A 20977-nucleotide genomic window follows, 5' to 3' on the forward strand; every position below is an offset into this window, starting at 1 on the left:
TTTTGTTTGGGAGCGAATATAATAATATACTAGCAATTTTTATATGAGTTTCTTCTGAAGGAGGAGGAGAGTTATTTTCTGAACAAGAAGCTTTGAATCAAATCATTCCAAAAACAAACCGGAAAGCCCTTAACAAAGTCATCTTCATCCACCCATCAAACAAAAAGAGACTTAAGGGAGGAGGAGGAGGAGCTTTCTTTTTCATTTCATGGATTGCTGAGTCTGTCAAGGCACCAGCACCGGTACTCTGACTTGGAGTTTTTGTACAGCTCTTCCGGCTTCATCTTCTCTAGATCGCTCTGTTTCCACGAGTTCAGACCATTCCCTTCTTCACTTAACCCATGCTCTTGATCCCGCATTCTCTTGTACAGTCTCATGGCAGATACACAGTCCTCATAAGGCTCGTGCTTCCCGCATTGGATCTTGTATCTGCAACATACAAACCAAACCAGGGTTCCTATCTCATTGTATGTTTTCCAAAGTTTTGCAGTACCCAATGTCAAGAAATAGAGCCCAAGGATTAACTTACCCGAGATATGACTTTGTGAGGTACCTGAGCGATTGGCTTACAAGATTTGTCTTCATCAAGGGCACATATTTGGCTGTGTCTCTGAGGTGAAGCATAGCAAGTATATTAGCGAGAGGCTGGAAAGAGAGATTTCAAGCAAAGGCAACAACAAGCAGAGTACCTCAACAAATGGCTAGGGTATTGGAGATTCAAGCAAGTCATATCATGCCTAAGGTCATGACCAACAAGAAGAAGCTTCCCAGCGCCATCATTATGTCCGCCGCACAAGATGGCCAAAACTTTTTCTCGCACATCCTGAAGAGACATACCGTCCTTCAAATCTGCCGGGGTCAATCCAGTTACCTCGTGCCTGAACATCAGGCGGGTGAGAGATTAATAAATAAGGAAGAATTAGAAAACCAAAACAAGCAAAAACGTCCACAAGAAGAACCTGTAATCGGTGACAGGGTTTAGTGGTTTGACGTGAGTGGAGAGGATCACATTCTCGTCTTCGTCCACCAGGCAAACAAATGCGCACTGATCAGTAGACCCGTCAATACCAATACCTACCATTTCACAGTCAATTGACACTGCCTTGAGACGTGAAGCACCATGTGACCTAGAAGGATTAACCTGATTCCGTTGGGTAGATGTTGCCTGACATGAATATAATATAAAGCACTAATAAACTTTAAGGATGACAACAGGGAAACTGCTAGTGCTAGTATTTCAATAATCAGAAAAGAATACACTCAGGTTGTTCACATTTTGACACAGAATTCCCAACAGCTAGTGAGTGGGTCTCTGATCCTAGTTACAAAGACTTACAGGAGGAGGAGGAGGAGGAGGAGGTGGAGAGAGGTGACACTTGTTTATATGCTCAGCAAGAGCAGCGGCCTCCTCAAAGACTTGAAGACAAAGACTACAGCCTCGTTCAGAGAAAATGGTTTTGCAGTTTCCCTTGAAAAGATGGTCCGGAACTGAAATAAATGGTGATGGAATCAAAACAATCCATAGCAATGTTGTATGTGGAATGGAAACAATCATATATATATATATATATATATATATATATGTCTATTACCGTTAAGGTGTTCCCGAACAGATTCGAAGGATTTACAGTGCTTCAGGCAAACCCCACATCGAGGCTGATGAACTGAATGGTACGAAACCTTCATGTGCTCGACGAGGTGTTCGCGTCTATTGAACATCTTGTAGCAAGCAACGCATCTGTGCCTGCCACCAAACAAAAAAAAAAAAAAAAAAAAAAAATCAACTCGAATTACACAACCCTAACAGTGAATTTGCGAAGCCAAAGTGATTCGAGGGCCCAGAATAAAAGGGAAAAACAACTGGAGATTAAAGAGGCGAACCTTATCCTGTGATCTCCGGAAGAAATAAACTGAGAATCCATGGAAAATCAAAAGCGAGTCGAAACGTCACCGCCTGGGGTTTAGTGTTGTCACCGGAGAAGAAGGGTTCGAGTTTCCTAGGGGATTTTTTTTTACTTTTTATAGCTACTACCTATCTTTCTTTATAATTGCCACACCACCCCTTCTCTAAAATTAATTACAGAAATCGTACTCCTCAAATCCTCCTTAAACTTTTCAAAATAACAGTTTAGCCCCCTCAGCTTTAGCACCTACCGAAATTAAATAAAAACTAATTAGGAACTATTGTTGGGGGTATTTTATTAAATTAACAATAAAACAAAAAATATATAGTATTAAAACACTAAATAAAATATAAATCTATGGTATTTTTTTTAAATGGCAAGAAAAACACATTAAAATATGTTTTTCAGACAAAAAAAATATGATTTTTATTAAAATTTGGAACATAAGTTATTGTAAAATATCACAAACTTCCGATTTAAATATCTAAATAACAAAATGATTTCTAAAATAATCAAATATATAAGATTAAGTCGGGTTAATCGGACAAAACAAATAATAGTTAAATGACTTATTTTTTTTAGAGATTAGTCATTAACCAAATTGGATATGATAGGTTTAGCTGACTAGTTGGAAATAACTGAAGCTAGACAAAGATAGTTATAAGTTATAACAAGAAGATTTACAATAGTGGAAAAGGGAGTTGCAAAGTCCTTATTCAGTCACTCTTCATAGAAACCGAAGGAATCTATTTTTTTGCCCTCCTCTTTATTCACCATACCTCACTAAATTTCAGGAAACCATATACTAACAAGAGAACTTGCTCGCTTTCACAAAAAGCAGAGGCGCACAAACAAATAATAACAAAGTAGATATTAGATTAATGATTCATTAGCCTTATATATAGAGTCAGCAGGATATCGGTTTAGCTAAAACAAATCAGTTTTTGATTACCGACCTGACCCGACATCCGGATTTGTAAATCAATTAATCTTGATTACAACTGGCAGCTGCTGCTATATGTACTCGGTACCGAGAACCGAAATTGGTTTCTCGATTCGGTTTGTTCGGGACAAACCGTTCGCTTAGTACTAACTAATATAGTAAAATCATTGCAACATTTAATGTCGCAAATAATAAATCCAAGATTAAATACACTTCCTCTTCAAAGCATGATATTAGGTTGAAATAATATATTATTAATATGTAGATTATCTATCTCTTAGAAAAAGACGAAACCATAGAGTATAAAACAATTCATAGAGAAAGAATAATGAGAATTAAAACATACTAAAATAATCAGTATAAGTTAGCATAAGCTAAATTGGAAAGTGACCTAATTTTGAGAATCTAAGGTGTAATTTTAATAACATGTACGTTAGTGCTTGTAATTGGAAGATCAGTGCGTTAGGACTAATAGATATAATCTCTCCCGAGTCCTGACAGCTGCTGATTCTCATAAATCCAAAAAAAAAAAAAAAGAACAATGACGAAGAAAGAAACACAGAGTGGAATCAGAATCCGATCCCATTCGTACATGCATCACTCTTCCTTTTTTGAAAAACTTGTAAAAGTTTCCACAATTCCACCTTTCAACAGTTTCTTCTCCCTTAATTTCTTCTCTCGTTGAATGTTGGAACACGTTATTCTGCAATTAACAAACAATATTAAATAAAACAAAAGCATAGATTTTTCATTATAAAAAGCTCGTTAACGGTCACCATCTTCCCTGCACATATCACTATCTCCATCGACTCCTGTATTTCCCAAGTTCTCTTGAGATGGCAAAGAACTCACAGAACAGTAGCAAGAAGAAGCAAGAAAACAGAGTTTGTGAGAAGATCTTCAGAGCAGTGACGAGTCCTGTCCGAACTGTTCGCCGCATCTCCACCAAACCTTCAATTACAAGCCACCCAGCAGAGGCCGTTCGCGTCAAATTTACAGAGACATCGTCGACTCAGGCGGCGGCAGCCAAACCCATCATTACAAAGATGGAACCGAAGAAGACGGTGATCGCTCGAGTGGAGACGACTATCAAAACGGACGAGAGGTTCACCGATTACATAAAGAAAGCGAAGCTGAAGATTAGGGCCATGACGACGAATCACGATGACGATGCGTGGGAGACAAGTGAAACAGATCAGACACGTGAGCATCACCATGTCCATATCTCTCACGTAGGTGGCCGTAGCAGTGGGAGATCATCATCATCATCAGATCAGTTCTCTGAGTACATAAAGAAAGCGAAGATGAAGCTCATGTCCTCTTCCACCATTGCTCCTCGTGCTAACCCAACTTACGATACTTATTTCAAGTGATATGGATTTCGTTCGACAACTGATGATGATTTTTGAATAAAGTAAATCGTGGCCTTTTTGTCTACAGATAATATGATTGATAATGTATATCTATGTTGTGGTTTGATACTTGTAAAAGATTCTATTGTATTAATAAGTACGGACATGGATTTTGTTGCGTCGATGTTGATCATCTTCTCTTCACAATTATTATTAAAATGTTTAGTCAGTCAGTCTGACTGGTTGGTTTCGTTTCGTTCTAATAATAAAATAGTGATACACAAATATCATATGGGCTCTGAATGGGCCGTCATGTACTTTGATAATAATTTCGGATAATTGACTTATAAATAATGAATAACAAAGCTTTCGAATAAACGAAATGACATGCACGAACTAAGCACGATCGTTAAATCCGTTATATAAAATAATAATAATACCCCTGAATCTGATCGGCTCTGGATGTGCTGTTAAGAAGGTTTTTTGTCGTTCGATCTTAACGTAAGTAACATGACTGATCTGTACTGAATATTCGTTTTCAAACGATAACTGCCTTTTAATTTAATGCCAACCCCGAAAGAAAAAAATAAATAAAAAGAAAAAAAGAAGGGCAGTCAATATATATATATTCATCTCAGATTTCGTTTTCTTATTTTACTCATAAGTGATAAGTCATACTCTTGCCTTAAGTTTAACACGAGATTTCCATTTCATTTTTAATCTTGGACGGATATACCATCCTTAATTCTCAGTTAACAATACTGTCTGTAAAACATTACTTACGCCGTACAGTCTTTTTTGTTCATATTCCTGTTTACGACTATTTTTAATGTGTAAATTTAATGGTTAACTTATTTGTTTTCATTGAATTTAATTGCCTAATTAAATTAATAAATTGTAGTTGTGTAAACCACGGGATTGTGCGTATATATATATATATACACACAACACAGTCTGTATATTGCCTTTTTAAAATACAGTATATACTTTGTTCCTAACTCATAATTTTCTTGGATATAGATACAAATTGTGTTTTCTATTGTATTTGAAAATTAAATTATCTAAGAACATTAATGTATATCTTGTATACCGCATCGTCAAATTCGAAAACCTATACTAGTATTATTTTCGAAATGGTTTTTTTTTTTTTTTTTTTTTTGTAAAATATACTGTAATTTGTTGTTGTTAATCATAAACGCAGAGAAAGTCCCTTTTCGACGATCAAGAGTCAAGTTTGACTCCAGATGCATAATAGTGACTCCAGATGCATAATAGGCTAGGTACTACTCTTTCTATAAACAAATTAATTAATTAATCGTAAACCTAAATTAATAACAATATCAATACAACGAATCTGATGATCGGCCATTTTGCTACTCAAATTCAAATTAGCTATTATAAAATGCATTCATTCATATATATGTCAACTGAATTAAATCTGGCGTTAGTTACCACAATTGTTTGAAAAATAAAACTCGAAGACGCCCGTCTACTGTAGACTATTTTATAATTTAGCATTGTATGTGTCGTGTTGTTTAAAATGCAAATATTTGCAAACACATACATAAAATGCAGACATCTATAATAACATTTTTGTTTCCTGTGTAGTATTTCTGAGCAAAATGTGGGTATTAGGGTCTATATAATTTGTAGGATTTATAAGAAAAAGAGAGAGAGAAAAACACCAACTAAAATACCAGAATTAGTTGGTTCGATGATATAGCAAGTCGACAGACATTGTGTAAGCGAGGAGAGAGGGCAGTACCGGGCGGTGGCACGATAGCTGAGTCATCAAGACAATAATGGTTGGTCATTTATAATTTACTTTCTGTGAGTTGTATAACGTCTACCTACGTCTTCTCATGTATTTAATTAATATATAGATATATATCGTCTTTACGTAATTTTCATTTGTCTGTTTTACTCGCTATCGTCAATGACCTTACAAAAAAGGCCAGCACGAAAATTACGAACAAATCAATGACCTCTCAGTGACAGAGAGACCAATCCCCTAGCTAAACAATATTTTTTTGTGTGTGTTAATTCATTGTGCTTTTTGGTTCATACATAAGTTTATTATATATTCCACGTACAGACACACACACACACACACACACGTGGAAAACGAATTGAAGGTCTTTTCTATTTTTAGACTAAATCGACCAAGTCGTCAATCTCAAATTAACAAACGCGGACACTATATGTGTTGGAATCGGCCAAACGTGAAAAAGAAAGAGCCAGTACAGGTAACAGCTCCAGGTTATAGTAGTAAAATCTTAACTATATATATAGTAGTATAGAAATCATGTTAATAGTTCTTAGACATCACAAACTGTACGTTAGATATGTAGGAAGTAATTAACAGTGAAAAGTAGAAGAACGGGACATAGAAAATGGAGATCTTGCAGACTTGTACGTACTAACAGACAAAGAGAGCTAGTTTTGGTAAAATTTGAGTTAAATGCAGATCATGAGTGAGTGTCATACACGTACCAAACATATATGCATTCTTTTAAACCCCAAACCATATTATATATTCTGATTATAAAAAGTAATAGTAATACTTATACTACAACAACAGGTAAAATAGGTACGTAGGTAGGTGGGTTGGAACGGCGTCGTAAGGGGATTTGTCTTTTCCCGCAGGCGAGAGGGCCTCATGCATGAGTCATGATGAGTCGCGGAACAAAATCGGTTGTTACCTTTTAGTGGCCACACACACACAGGACTCGAGTGACTTGTTCGCCCATGGGACCCACTTCCCTTCCAATTATTTTACATAAATCTTATTTCTTTATTGTTAATTTAGAGAGAGAGTCATTAATTGTTAATTACGAATTTACGATCGAGTCGACTCCTTCCCCAAGGCTATATTTAAACACCATCATATTTGCAAGATTACAAAGAGTTATTTTTTTATTTTGTGGCAACCATCCCAAACTATATATTTTTTTATGTATTTTCAAGATACTTTTTAAAGTCCAAAAAAAAGAAAAAGAAAATAGACGACGACGCAACAACCAACCCCCCCTTAAACCCCAAAACCTCCTCCTCGTTGGAATATAATGGCTCAAACGCCGGGGTCTCCTGTTCAGCATCCTCCGGTGCTATTGTCTGATTCCGCCGCCAAAGACGTCATGATCAAGTGGTTTCGCGGCGAGTTTGCGGCGGCCAACGCCATCATCGATGCCCTCTGCGGACACCTTATGCAGGGATGCGGCGGATCTGCGGAGTACGAGGCTGTGATGGCAGCGCTTCATCGCCGAAGGCTCAACTGGATCCCAGTGCTCCAGATGCAGAATTACCATTCCATCTCTCAAGTCACCCTCGAGCTACAATTAGCCACGGACAAGAAATGCCTTCATGGCAAAGCAGCAGCCATCCACGATCATCATCATCATCATCATCATGATGATGATTCTCCTTCCAGCGATATCACTGATTCCGGTAATCAAAAACATCCAATGTGATCCTCTCTTCTTCTGTCTACTATATTGATTGATGATTATTGGATCATACATATTACATAACATAACATATATAAGTCGATGATGTCGTCATGTCTTTTAGTAATTTCTCTCTTTTTCTTCTCCCTGACCTTACACGTGTTCTCCCGTTTACCACTAGCTAGTTACGGCCTTCAATTCATTCACTCTCTAAATTTTTACTTAAAAAAAACAAAAAAAAAAAATGTAAATTATCGCAGGATCTCGGGAAGAAGAGCGCGTGGACGAAACGATCTCAATTTGTTGGAAGCACGAGGAAGAATGTGAATCAAAGGATTCACTCCTCAAGCAGTCGTCTAAGCGTTTTTCGGCCAAGGAACATGTTAGAGGACATACGGCAAGTTCAAACCCCTCCCCAATCCTCTTTAGGCAGAGTTGATACCAAAGCTGACTTGCTTTTATACATTCTGAGGTTTGATTTGTTTTAGTAACTGAAAAATTTATCAGGGCTTTACAAAAAAAAACTTTTTTGTTTTCTTCTAATTAATTATTTAGTAAAGAAGGCTCTCTCTATCCATATCAGTTTGTTTACTCTCATTAGTTACTACTAGTGTAGTCTCGTACGTCCTGATGTATGAAGTTGCTTCATTGTTTTAATTATGACTAATTATTAGACTGCGTTGTTTGCTCCTGCTCAGGCCAATGTTGTGAAAGGACTCAAACTCTACGAAGATGTCTTCACTGGAACTCAACTCTCCAAGCTTCTGGATTCTATGAATCATCTCCGAGAGGCTGGTCGTAATCACCAACTTTCAGGTGATTTTTATTGGTAATATTGCGTTAGTTTTACCCTCTAGCTCATTCGTGTTTTTTGCATCAACCTTACAAAGTTTCTCTCATCCCAAAATGCAGGGGAGACATTTGTTCTGTTCAACAAGAACTCCAAAGGCACCAAAAGAGAGCTTCTTCAGCTTGGGGTTCCAATCTTCGGCAACACCACAGATGAACACTCAGGTGAAAGACATTAAAGGTCTTGGTGCATCCGTTTACGAAAACACTGTATATATATATAATCTTCCTGACAACTCCCTAGTCGTGCTTGCAGTGGAACCTATCCCACCCCTTGTTCAAAGTGTGATCGACCATCTACTTCAATGGCGCCTGATTCCTGAATACAAACGACCAAATGGCTGTGTGATCAACTTCTTCGACGAGGTAAAATTACACTCCCATATCCAGATTAACATCCCTTAATCCTGCCAGCTAAGGTTTGAGCTTGTTTGCAGGACGAGCACTCTCAGCCATTCCAGAAACCACCTCACGTGGATCAACCCATATCCACTCTTGTTTTGTCTGAATCAACCATGGTGTTTGGGCACAGACTCGGGGTCGATAACGATGGCAACTTCAGGGGCTCACTCACTCTCCCACTAAAGGAAGGGTAATGGGAACACTCCATTTTCCTCATTGCCATGAAACCTGGGTTTTTCCATGCTGTGTATGGTATGTTTATCCCCCTCCCATTTGCTTTTTCATGTATCTGGGTGTTTGCGAAAAATATTGTTCATGATAGTGTATCTTAATGGGCTTATCTTTTCAGTTATATTCTTCCTTATGTATCTGTTGAGCCATAACATCAACAGAAAGATACGCAAGTCCTTGATTCTACTATGCGAAGTTCATTTTGCACTTTTGTACATTCTTGAGATCGACCTCGTGTCGAACTCCTTAAAGCAGAAAGGCTCTGTGAGCAAGGAAATTCTATTTCAGTTAGGTACGCTATTGTTTTTCTGTATTATTCAAGTTATATGATAAATTCACGTATCATCAGGTTCCTTTCGAAAGTTAGCTACTAGGTGATTTTGGATCAGAAGCGACTAGGGAATCGTTATCACTTAAAAATCTCTGAATGAATTCTTGTAGGTCTCCTTAGGTCTGAAAGCTCCTGGGACTTCTTGGAGATAGCCTTGCTTGCTTGCTTCTGTGCTATCCATAATCATGGTTTTGAGGTGCTATTTTCCTTTTCAGCAATTGTACGGCATACACCAAGTCCTCCAATTGGATTTAGCATATTGAAAGCTGGTCTCAACAAATCAGTCCTCTTGTCCGTCTATTCGTCTCCATCTTCAAGTTATAGCCTGGATAATACTACTTATGGTATAGCACTTCCTTCTTGTCTTTGAAGTTAACATTTGAACGAGTGACTTATATGCGTCTTAGCTTTTACTTTAACTACAAATCCTTGCTTTCATTGTCAGCTATTTGTTCAAGTATTTTGCATGCATGCCAATTAGTTTTCCTCAAATACAGTTTCCATACCGTTAATCAAACATATCAGTGTTATGTCCTGGTCCTCATGTTATTAGCACTGTAAAATCATATCTTCTTGACCAAGTAGTGGATCCAGTAGCAGGTGTCGACTTCATGGAATACTTTCCAGTTAATCGACTCAAGTAGTAAAAGTTCTCATCTTACCGCCATTATTTTATTGTAATAGCTTTAGGAGTAGTTTTTCAAGATGTGAAATCTAAGTCACACATGCTGTGAAAAGATTCTTCTAATTGTTTGCTGTTGTTCATATTAACTCTTTTATTGTATGCTTTCGAATCACTATTATTTTCTTTACAGAGAGACATATTGCTTCATTTCTGAGTGCAATTGGGCAGAAGTTTCTGTCTATGTACCGATCATGTGGAACATATATTGCTTTCATCACTATTCTCATAAGTGTATACCTGGTCAAACCCAATTATGTATCATTTGGGTATATTTTCCTTCTCTTGCTCTGGGTTACTGGAAGACAACTGTTTGAAGAAACTAAGAGACGCTTGTGGTTCCCTTTGAAAGCATACGCAGTTTTGGTGTTTATGTTTATCTACTGCTTAAGTAGCTTTGTCAGCTTGCAGCTTTGGTTATCTGGATTCATTGATCTCTACTTTTATTTGGGTTACGACTCCAAAGCACCATTGCTGGATAATGTCTGGGAATCTCTTGCTGTGTTGATCGTGATGCAACTTTACAGCTATGAAAGGAGGCAGAGTGGACACTACATTCCAGGTCAATCTCGTTTGCTTCATCCTGGAGTTTTTGGTTTTTTTGAGAGATTTTTGGTATGGCATGGTCAGAAGATCTTGTTCGCGGCATTGTTTTACGCATCATTGTCTCCGATTAGTGTGTTTGGATTTGTATATCTCCTTGGCCTTGTCATCTGCACAACCTTCCCAAAGTCTTCTTCAATACCGTCCAAATCATTTTTGATTTATACTGGATTTTTGGTGTCTGCGGAGTATCTTTTCCAACTGTGGGGCAAGCAAGCTCAGATGTTCCCTGGGCAAAAATATGCTGAGTTGTCTTTCTACTTGGGTCTTCGAGTATATGAACCTGGATTTTGGGGTATAGAATCAGGTCTACGAGGCAAGGTGCTGGTCGTTGCTGCCTGCACTCTGCAGTATAATGTATTTCGTTGGCTAGAAAGAACACCTGGTTTAAATATCATCAAAGGAAAATATGAAGAGCCGTGTCCACTATTTGTCTCTGCAGAAGACACTACTGCAAGTGTTTCCAGTTCTAATGGTGAAAATCCATCGTCGACTGATCATGCTTCTAAATCAATGAAACAAGGCGAGGCAACGAGTAACTCATGGCCTTTCTTCTCTCCCCGTGATAGTCAGGCAGCTGATTTTTTGCACCCCAAGACTGGAGGCTCTGAAAGTGGCAGTACTAGGAGATTTTCATTTGGTCACTTTTGGGGAAGCATCAAAGAGAGTCACAGGTGGAATAGGAGGAGGATTCTTGCATTGAAGAAGGAGAGGTTTGAAACACAGAAGAATCTGTTGAAAATTTACTTGAAGTTTTGGATAGAGAATATGTTTAATCTCTATGGCCTTGAGATAAACATGATTGCACTGCTTCTTGCGAGTTTTGCTTTGCTGAATGCCATCTCCATGGTATATATTGCACTGCTTGCTGCATGTGTCCTCTTGAGAAGACGCCTAATTCAGAAACTATGGCCTGTCGTTGTTTTTCTGTTTGCATCAATTCTCGCAATTGAGTACGTTGCCACATGGAATAGCTTTTTGCCTTCAGATCAGGCCCCAATTGAAACTAGTGTGCATTGCCATGACTGCTGGAGTATTGCAGCTCTCTACTTTAAGTTTTGCCGGGAGTGTTGGCTTGGTATGACCGTTCAAACTTATTAAAGCACTTAGTGTTCTTTATGCAATAATTCTTTATTTTACAGATCCAAGAATTAGGTACTATTTGGAGAAGCTTTTTTTTTTTTGCAGGGCTGAGAGTTGACGACCCCCGGACACTTATTAGCTATTTCGTGGTATTCATGCTTGCCTGTTTCAAACTTCGGGCTGATCACATATCCAGTTTCTCAGAGTCGTCGACATATCATCAGATGAAGTCTCAAAGAAAGAACTCATTTGTCTGGAGAGATCTCTCCTTCGAGACAAAGAGCATGTGGACTGTGCTTGATTACCTGAGGCTTTATTGTTACGTCCATCTGCTGGATGTTGTACTCATTCTGATTCTAATCACAGGAACTCTTGAGTATGACATTCTACATCTGGGTTATCTTGCATTTGCGCTTGTTTTTGCCCGAATGCGACTGGAAATACTGAAGAAGAAAAACAAAATATTCAGGTTTTTGCGGGTGTACAATTTTGTTCTCATCATCTTTTCTCTCGCATACCAGTCTCCCTTTGTTGGAAACTTCAATGATGGAAAATGTGAAACAGTTGATTATATATACGAGGTGATTGGATTTTACAAGTATGACTATGGATTTCGAATCACTGCAAGATCTGCTCTCGTTGAGATCATCATATTTATGCTAGTATCTCTTCAGTCCTACATGTTTTCCTCCCAGGAGTTTGATTATGTCTCGCGGTATCTTGAAGCAGAGCAAATCGGTGCTATTGTGCGGGAGCAAGAGAAGAAAGCAGCACGGAAGACCGAGCAACTGCAACAAATTCGTGAGGCTGAGGAAAAAAAACGGCAGCGGAATTTGCAGGTGGAAAAGATGAAATCTGAAATGCTGAACCTGCGGGTACAGCTTCACAGAATGAATTCTGATTATTCTAATTTTGGAGTTGCTTCTCCGCGCACTGAAGGTCTAAGAAGGAGAAAGAGTCCGTATCTTATTTCAGATAGTGGCGCAGCCAGTCCTGAGATTGACGGAGTGGTCCACAAGAAAGAAGAGCAGCTTATTGACGAGGATTCACTGTATCCTTTTGAAGCTCATGAGTTTCCTATGAGTACCACTCCAGAAGCACCAGATTCTCCACAGTGTTCATTTGGAGCATCTCCTTGTGAGATAACTGAAGTTCAACAGGATCTTGATGTGATGTCTATGGAACGTGAAAGAAAGGAAAAGTCTGAAGGAAAGGAGAATCCGTTGATTTCTGCGGTGCAACTCATCGGTGATGGTGTTTCTCAGGTACAATTTATTGGAAATCAGGCAGTAAATAACCTTGTGAATTTCTTAAACATCTCACCGGAAAATTCAGATACAAATGAGCAGTCCTCTGTTGATGATGAGGTGTATGATGAGATGGAAAGTCAGAAAAGAAAACACACTCCTTTTGAACGGTCAACATCTCTACAGTCTGACAGGAGTAGTGATGGCACTAGCTTTCAGATAGGAAGGATCCTTCGACATATTTGGTCTAGGATGCAGTCCAATAACGATATTGTCTGCTACTGCTGCTTCATTATTGCGTTTCTGTGGAACTTCAGTCTGCTTTCCATGGTCTATCTAGCAGCACTGTTCCTATATGCCCTCTGCGTTCACACTGGTCCTACTCACATCTTCTGGGTCATCATGCTGATGTACACAGAAATTTATATCCTGCTCCAGTATTTATACCAGATTATAATCCAGCACTGTGGTTTAAGCATTGATGCACCTCTTCTTCATGAATTGGGATTTCCAACGCAAAGAATCAAATCATCATTTGTTGTCAGCTCGTTGCCTCTGTTCCTTATTTACATCTTTACGCTCATACAGAGTGCTATAACAGTAAAGGATGGTGATTGGGTTCCTTCTGCAGATTTTACTTCACGCCGGAATGCCCGTGGTAGCCAGAAGGATCTTACAAAAATTAGCTGGAGCGAGAGAATCTATGATGTGTTCAAGAAGCTAAGAGATAGTGGGAAATTGGTGATCAGAAGCATCTGCCGATATTGGATATCTCTGACACGTGGAGCAGAATCCCCTCCTTACTTTGTTCAGGTGACAATGGATGTTCACATGTGGCCTGAAGATGGAATTCAGCCTGAAAGAGTTGAATGTAGAATGAATCAGTTGCTTAGGCTTGTTCATAATGAGAGATGCGAGAAGGGAAACCCTGATCTCTGCCCCTACTCTAGCAGGGTTCATGTACAAAGTATAGAGAGGAGTACAGAGACCCCAAACGAGGCCTTAGTTGTTCTAGAGGTTGAGTATGCTTCTCCCACGAATGGGTGTTCTTCTGCAGAATGGTACAAATCACTTACCCCAGCCTCTGATGTGGCGAAAGAAATTCGTAAAGCTCAACATAGTGGACTTGTTGAAGGAACTGGATTTCCTTACCCCATTCTCTCTGTGATTGGTGGAGGAAAGAGAGAAACTGACCTCTATGCCTACATATTTGGTGCTGATCTGATCGTTTTCTTTCTGGTTGCCATTTTCTACTCATCAGTCATAAAAAATAAAAGCGAGTTTATTGATGTATATCAGCTAGAAGACCAGTTCCCATTTGACTTTGTCATTATATTAATGGTAATCCCATGCCGACAAGTTTTTTTTATCTCTTCACACCCGTTTTGTATCAGTGCCCTAACCCGATGAAACGCTTTTATGGCAGGTTATCTTCTTCCTAATTGTTGTTGATCGGGTCATCTATCTTTGCTCATTTGCGACTGGAAAAGTGGTATACTATCTCTTCAGTCTTATTCTCTTCACGTATGCAGTTACAGAGTATGCTTGGAGCATATATCCTACCCAGCAACACGCTGCTGGCTTGGCCCTCAGATTGATATTTCTTGCCAAAGCAATGTCGCTAGCTCTCCAGGCCATACAAATCCGCTATGGACTACCTCATAAAAGCACCTTGTATCGGCAGTTTTTGACAAGTGAAGTTTCACGGATCAATTACTATGGTTACAGACTTTACCGTGCTCTTCCTTTCCTGTATGAATTGAGATGTGTACTTGACTGGTCTTGCACAGCCACATCACTGACAATGTATGACTGGCTCAAGGTATGTCGTTTGATCCCATGCATTTGTTTCTGGAACCCTCGCTATGTTCATGGATCATTCATGTTTAGTTTGAATACACTGCCAAGGGCTTAAGTTCTGTTCCTTTGCAGTTGGAAGATGTAAATGCGAGTTTGTACCTTGTCAAATGCGATACAGTTTTAAATCGAGCAACACATAAACATGGGGAGAAACAAACAAAAATGACTAAATGCTGCAACGGGATATGTCTGTTCTTCATCTTGTTATGTGTTATCTGGGCTCCTATGCTGGTAAGAATTTTCTTACAACACAACTTACACACTGCTTTTGTAAAGTATTTTCATTTGGAGTCTTAATTATCGTTCTTGGGATGGATAGTACTCATGATGCATAGATGCTTATATAGTTATATGTATCGGAAAAGAAAAATTATTTGCTGGCTTTAACCAACAATTCTCAGTGATGACTTACAACTTGAGTATTTGGTGAGCCATTTGTTTGTTGGTAACGGCTTTCTCCTTCCAGATGTATAGCAGTGGTAATCCAACAAACATTGCCAATCCTATAAAAGATGCGAGCGTTCAGATTGATTTGAAAACAGTCGGCGGAAAGCTTACTTTGTACCAAACAACCTTATGCGAGAGAATCTCAGGGGATAACATTGATCTCGGGCTAGATCTCGGATCCCAAAGCTTCTTGCCAACATACAACAAAAATGACATCCAGCTGATATGCTGCCAAGCTGATGCAAGTGTTTTATGGCTTGTCCCTGACACAGTTGTGACCAGATTTATTCAGTCCCTTGACTGGGACACAGATATGGACATCACCTTTTCATGGGTTCTTAACAGAGACCGACCCAAAGGCAAAGAAACTGTAAAATATGAAAGAAGTGTCGACCCTCTGGACCTTCCAAAACGCTCTGATATACAAATGGTTCTCAACGGATCAATGGATGGATTTAGAGTGCATAATTTGTACCCAAAGTTCTTCCGTGTTACCGGTTCTGGCGATGTCAGGTCTTTCGAGGATCAGGTAAATCTTGTCTGCAGGAGCCAAGAATTATATACCAGATAATGTTTCCTGTATTAGCTTATACTTCCAATATTGTAATGTTGTTGCTACAGAAGGATGAAGTGAGTGCAGACATACTCATGAACCATGCAGATTTCAAGTGGTGGTGGTCATTCCATAATCTTAAAGCTTCTGAAAATATCAGCGCTTGCGAGGGTATGGACGGACCAGTTGCTATCATAATGTCTGAGGAAACACCCCCACGTAAGTTAGCTCTTCTATTTCAATTGTTTGTTCAAGACTCATGTTTTATTAACAATAGCGGAAATAATTGCAGAGGGCTTTCTGGGTGACACCCTCAGCAAATTCAGTATATGGGGACTCTATATAACATTTGTACTAGCCGTAGGGCGATTCATCAGGCTTCAGTGCTCTGACCTGCGTATGAGAATACCTTACGAGAACTTGCCTTCGTGTGACAGGTAACATCTGTAAACATTTGTTCAGGAGTTTTACTTTTCAATGATACTCTCAATCTCTAAGAGATTAAGACCACTCACTGTTGATTGTAGATTAATAGCCATATGCGAGGATTTATATGCGGCAAGAGCAGAGGGTGAGCTTGGAGTAGAAGAAGTTCTATACTGGACGCTTGTGAAGATATATAGATCTCCGCACATGCTGCTTGAGTATACAAAGCTAGACTACGATGCTTAGGTCCAACAAGTCTCTAACAGTATAGAAACACTTTGTTATATTTGTACATACTGAGAGAATGGTTCTGAGGGATTTTTTGTTTCTTCTTCTTCTCATCATCTTTTAGTTGATTGTTGTATTGTAAGAGCGATTCATGTAGGTATGACATAATGAAAAGATAATTTATTAGAGAATTTAACTCTTAAACACACTTTTACAAAATTAATAGCACATACACAACTTTTCGTTATTAAGAAAAGAAAAAAAAACATTTTTGCTATTGAGACACTTTATTAGTGTATAATATAGACTCAAATCATCCTCTAAATATATACTCCATCGTTTTAAAATATATGATGTTTTAGTTAATATACGCATATTAAAAAATAGTCACTTTTAAAAATTTTAACCAATCATAAACAAGGTTGAATAATATCTTATTATATAAAACTTGATGACAAAATTATTTATTAACAAGATCGTGACACATATCAATTATATAATTCAGATGTTGACACATTTCAATTAATTATTAAAATTAAAAAAAATAAAAATATAAAAATTCAAAACCTAACCTAAAAAGGTTTTATATAAAAGTAAATAAATAAAATCTTATCATATAAAGTTTGATGTCAAAATTACTCATTAACAAGATCGTGACACGTGTCAAATATATTGATTAGATGTAGACACGTGTAATTTTTTTTTTAATATAAATGTAGTAGGATAGAAGATCGTGACACGTGTCAAATTACCCATTAACCAGATCGTGACACGTGTCAGATATATTGATTAGATGTTGACACGTGTCAAAAATTTTCTATTTTTTATAAACGTACTATGACAACTAATTATATTTACAGAATTTTGCATTTTTATATCCTAAAAAAATTATTTTTCCAAATCAAAAAGAAAAACTGACAAAATCAATATATTTTTATTGTATGCTAATTATATTATACGTGTGTTTGCAATAAAATTTGACATGTGTAAGCAAAAACTTAATTTATTAAGCATGAGTATTAATCAATAAATAATGAATAACAAAGTTAAAAAGAATTGCATAAGTTATTTAACATAATTTTAGTGATATAAATTGTATTTATCGTTGTAATATAATTTTTTATTGTAAGTAAGTACACAAAACTTTGAAAGAAAAATGAACTTAAAAAGAAAAAATTTCAATATATGATGTGTATTAGTAGTTTTACATGTTTTATTTTAAAGATTTTAATGCATGTAGTAATATGAGAAACTTGAAAAAAAAATAGAAAAAATGAGTTTGTAGGAATGAATTTTTGGTTAACTGATGAAAATTGACAAATGTATTATTTATGAAATTATGACATATAGAAGAATAATATTTTGGATAATTTTGGATTTCCAAAAATTTTGTGGATGTTAACCTGATTTTTTTATTGATTATTTTTTACTGTTAAATTTAAAATACTAACCAATATACATATTATCTCATATGATGCTCATATTATGTTTTTTTATTAAAATTTTAACTTTAATCTATGAAGAAGTGAATTATGGTTTTACGATGAAATAGATAGTTAAATGTGATAACTAAACTGAATGTCTAACGATGAAATTTATTTTAGATTAAATTTTTTTCAAATATTAATATGTATCATTTTTAATAAATTCATTTAAGAATATTAGTAATTTTTTATATGTTTGATTTTATAATTTCAACATATGTATTTTTGTAATGCATATGTTACAACATAAGATAATTTGAAATAAATTATAATTTGTAGGAATGAATCTTCAGTTATTTGATGAGAATGTCTCATATCTTTATATATAAATTTCACTCATTTAAAATTGATTATGACATGAGGTAAAATTAGCACTTATGAGATAACAACATAACAAATATATCATATATAATGTTGATTCAGTGTTTTTGCAAATTTTCTTTTGTTAATTTTTATTTGTATTTTCAATTCTTACTAAGATATAGATTTGATATGATGTACTAATTGTGCTTGGTATAGAATATTTAGTTCTATGCATTAAGATGAAATGTGTATTTAAACTTAAAATATGGTTTATTATAATGGTATAGATATTTAAATCGTACTTCCTGTCCTATAAGAGTTTTTGGATAAAAACATAAAGATTAATAAATAATAAATATTGTGTCATTTATAAAACTTCAACCAATATGAAAATATACTGCATAGTTCAGATAGTCATAAACTGTTATATTAATAAAAAATGTGAATAGAAATTTGAGAAAATATTATAAATAGAGCAAAAAAGCCTTAAAAGTCTTATACAATAAAATTGAGATACTATCAAAATGAAATATGAGAGGTTCATATTCAATATTAAAATGTTACCAGATAAAATCTAAAAACATGTATATTACTACTTAATTATTCTTAATATTTTTTTTTTAATTTTTACCCGTGTAATAATGCGGGCCTTATCTAGTAAAATATAAAATCTATACTAAATAAAAGTAGAAGCTATAAGCTCATATGGCTGTCCACCTAGGATTTAAAACATCCAATCAGAATTTAACATGTCACTAATTAACATTTTTTAAATTTTCAGAATTTTTATATTAAAATATTTTTTAAATGACCAATCAGGATTTGACATGTCATTCATTAACATTTTTTAAATGTCCAGAATTTTTTAGAAAAAGTTTAATTTTCAATTTATGGAAATAAAAGAACTAGTATAAAAGTTTTAGACGATGGTTCAGAACCAGTATAAAATAAGATTAATATGTTTCCAACATCGAATGAGCTGGAAAGCTTGATTTATCAGACTTCCAAGTTTAAAAGTTTTATTCGGTTTGATCCGGTCTTTAGTTGATCAAATTAAAACTTTAAAAAGTTTCAAAAAAAAATATTTAAACTTTATAGAATGTTTTAAAAATATTATAAATATCCCCATAGAAAGTTTAAAATATTATAAATATTAAAATCTATCAAAAGTTTAAGTATCAATTTATATTTAACTCTAAAAATATTTAAAATGTTATAAATTTTAAACTACATCTAAATTTTAAAATATTATAAAATTTTAAACTTTATTAAAAATAAAAAATTTAAGTATTATATGATTTTTTAATATCTTGAAAATATTTTATTTTATCTCTCTTTGTGTTTTACATCTCTTATGTTGTAAAACATGTTTTTGTGTATGACTTTATAGGTGATTTGATATTGGTTTAGTAAATTTTTAATTTTTGAGTCTAAAAAAGAATGATCAATGTTGTAAGACTTTGATTTGATATTGTTTGAGTTAATTTTTGAGGTTTAAAGAAAAAGAATCAACGACAAACACATTTTTTTAGCTATACATGTGTTCAATTTTGTAGTATTGAAGATTTTGGTTCGAGAAGTTTCAATACATGTGGATATAAAACCGGGTAAGTATACGGTGAAAGTATCAATAATTGAGTGCATGTGGTGACTACGTTGATCCATGAAATTTTACGAGAAAATAAACAATGATTTTGGTCTTGGAGTTTGATGATGGGTTAACAAGTTATATGGTAGTCTAAAAAAAAGGTTTTAAATAATTATTCAGTAGAAGAATATGAGGAACCTGATTAAAAAGATGAAGAATAAGAGTATAACAAAGATCCGGACGGTAAAATTAATGATGAAAATTATCATGAAATTTGACAATGAAAATGAAGAGTAAGAAAACAATGGAAAAACACACAAAGACATAGATGGTGGCTGTCAATTAAATATGAGAAAACGAGATTAATTCAATATTCTAATAATGTTTTGTTTGTGTGTTGGTTAAAGAAATGGTTTAGTATATGCAAGATCACCAGTTCAAATGTTTGATCCACCTCACCTAGACGTCTAGTTAAATCCAGTTAAATTCATGATTCTTTTGATCAGATTTGATTCTTTTCATACTTGTTATCAATCATATACTATAATTTTTCACCAAAATATACGCGTGGGTTCAAAACCTAGTTAATATAAAAGTTGCATAAAAAGTTAGAAACATCCTATATTATAAAACAAAAATACTTCTCTAAACATCCAATATTATGAAACGGAGAGAGTATATCCCAATGACTCATATTCCTATCCCACAGCTAAGATGAGATTTACTATTTACTTAAGACTTTCATAACCCTCCTATATATCATCATCCTCCTGTTTTTTTTTTTTTTTTTAGTATACCAATAAAACACTTCACCTAACCCACATCAACGCTCTCTCTCTCTTCCAAATCCTTTGTTCTTTTCTTTTTGACTTTTTTTTTTCTTTCAAAAAAAACTTAAACTGATGATTATGATATCAATTCCTAATTTAATACTAGATACTACATATTAGTCCAATTTTAAATTACATAGCAGTTGGTCCACATCACATATGCTTGAAATCAATACCAAAAAAAG

General features: G+C 35.7%; 4 protein-coding genes across 6 annotated transcripts; 3 read left to right on the top strand and 1 right to left on the bottom strand.

Annotated features, from left to right (window-relative positions):
* LOC147943107 (RNA exonuclease 4-like) lies at positions 1-2011 on the bottom strand. Its single transcript, XM_087512845.1, has 7 exons — positions 1882-2011; positions 1593-1744; positions 1337-1488; positions 960-1165; positions 690-878; positions 530-610; positions 1-429 (listed from the first exon to the last, which is right to left on the bottom strand). The coding sequence occupies exons 1-7, from the start codon at positions 1920-1922 to the stop codon at positions 207-209; spliced, it is 1044 nt and encodes a 347-aa protein (XP_087368971.1). The 5' UTR covers positions 1923-2011; the 3' UTR covers positions 1-206.
* A 1275-nt stretch (positions 2012-3286) lies between these two features.
* On the top strand, positions 3287-4383 carry LOC104784488 (uncharacterized). Its single transcript, XM_010509513.3, has one exon. It carries the CDS (start codon positions 3684-3686, stop codon positions 4218-4220), a length of 537 nt encoding a protein of 178 aa, XP_010507815.1. The 5' UTR covers positions 3287-3683; the 3' UTR covers positions 4221-4383.
* A 2733-nt stretch (positions 4384-7116) lies between these two features.
* LOC104784489 (RNA demethylase ALKBH10B) lies at positions 7117-9090 on the top strand. 3 transcript variants are annotated; one of them, XM_087512846.1, is made up of 6 exons: positions 7117-7646; positions 7906-8042; positions 8344-8461; positions 8558-8659; positions 8739-8860; positions 8932-9090. In XM_087512846.1, exons 1-6 carry the CDS (start codon positions 7265-7267, stop codon positions 9088-9090), a joined length of 1020 nt encoding a protein of 339 aa, XP_087368972.1. In that variant the 5' UTR covers positions 7117-7264. The 3 variants fall into 3 exon arrangements, 2 of the variants coding, with proteins under 2 accessions (XP_087368972.1, XP_010507817.1); XM_010509515.3 differs by having other exon boundaries at positions 8751-8860; XR_015598161.1 differs by lacking the exons at positions 8739-8860; positions 8932-9090 and having other exon boundaries at positions 7906-8117; positions 8558-8571.
* On the top strand, positions 9017-16806 carry LOC104788710 (piezo-type mechanosensitive ion channel homolog). The gene is made up of 11 exons (XM_087512838.1): positions 9017-9148; positions 9246-9419; positions 9569-9802; positions 10274-11821; positions 11932-14414; positions 14500-14895; positions 15006-15164; positions 15400-15909; positions 16002-16152; positions 16226-16370; positions 16461-16806. The coding sequence occupies exons 1-11, from the start codon at positions 9118-9120 to the stop codon at positions 16603-16605; spliced, it is 5976 nt and encodes a 1991-aa protein (XP_087368964.1). The 5' UTR covers positions 9017-9117; the 3' UTR covers positions 16606-16806.
* The last annotated feature ends 4171 nt before the right edge of the window (positions 16807-20977 follow it).

Source organism: Camelina sativa, chromosome 5 (genome assembly GCF_030686135.1).
Source record: "Camelina sativa cultivar CO46 ecotype springtype chromosome 5, ASM3068613v1".
Lineage (NCBI taxonomy): Eukaryota > Viridiplantae > Streptophyta > Magnoliopsida > Brassicales > Brassicaceae > Camelina > Camelina sativa.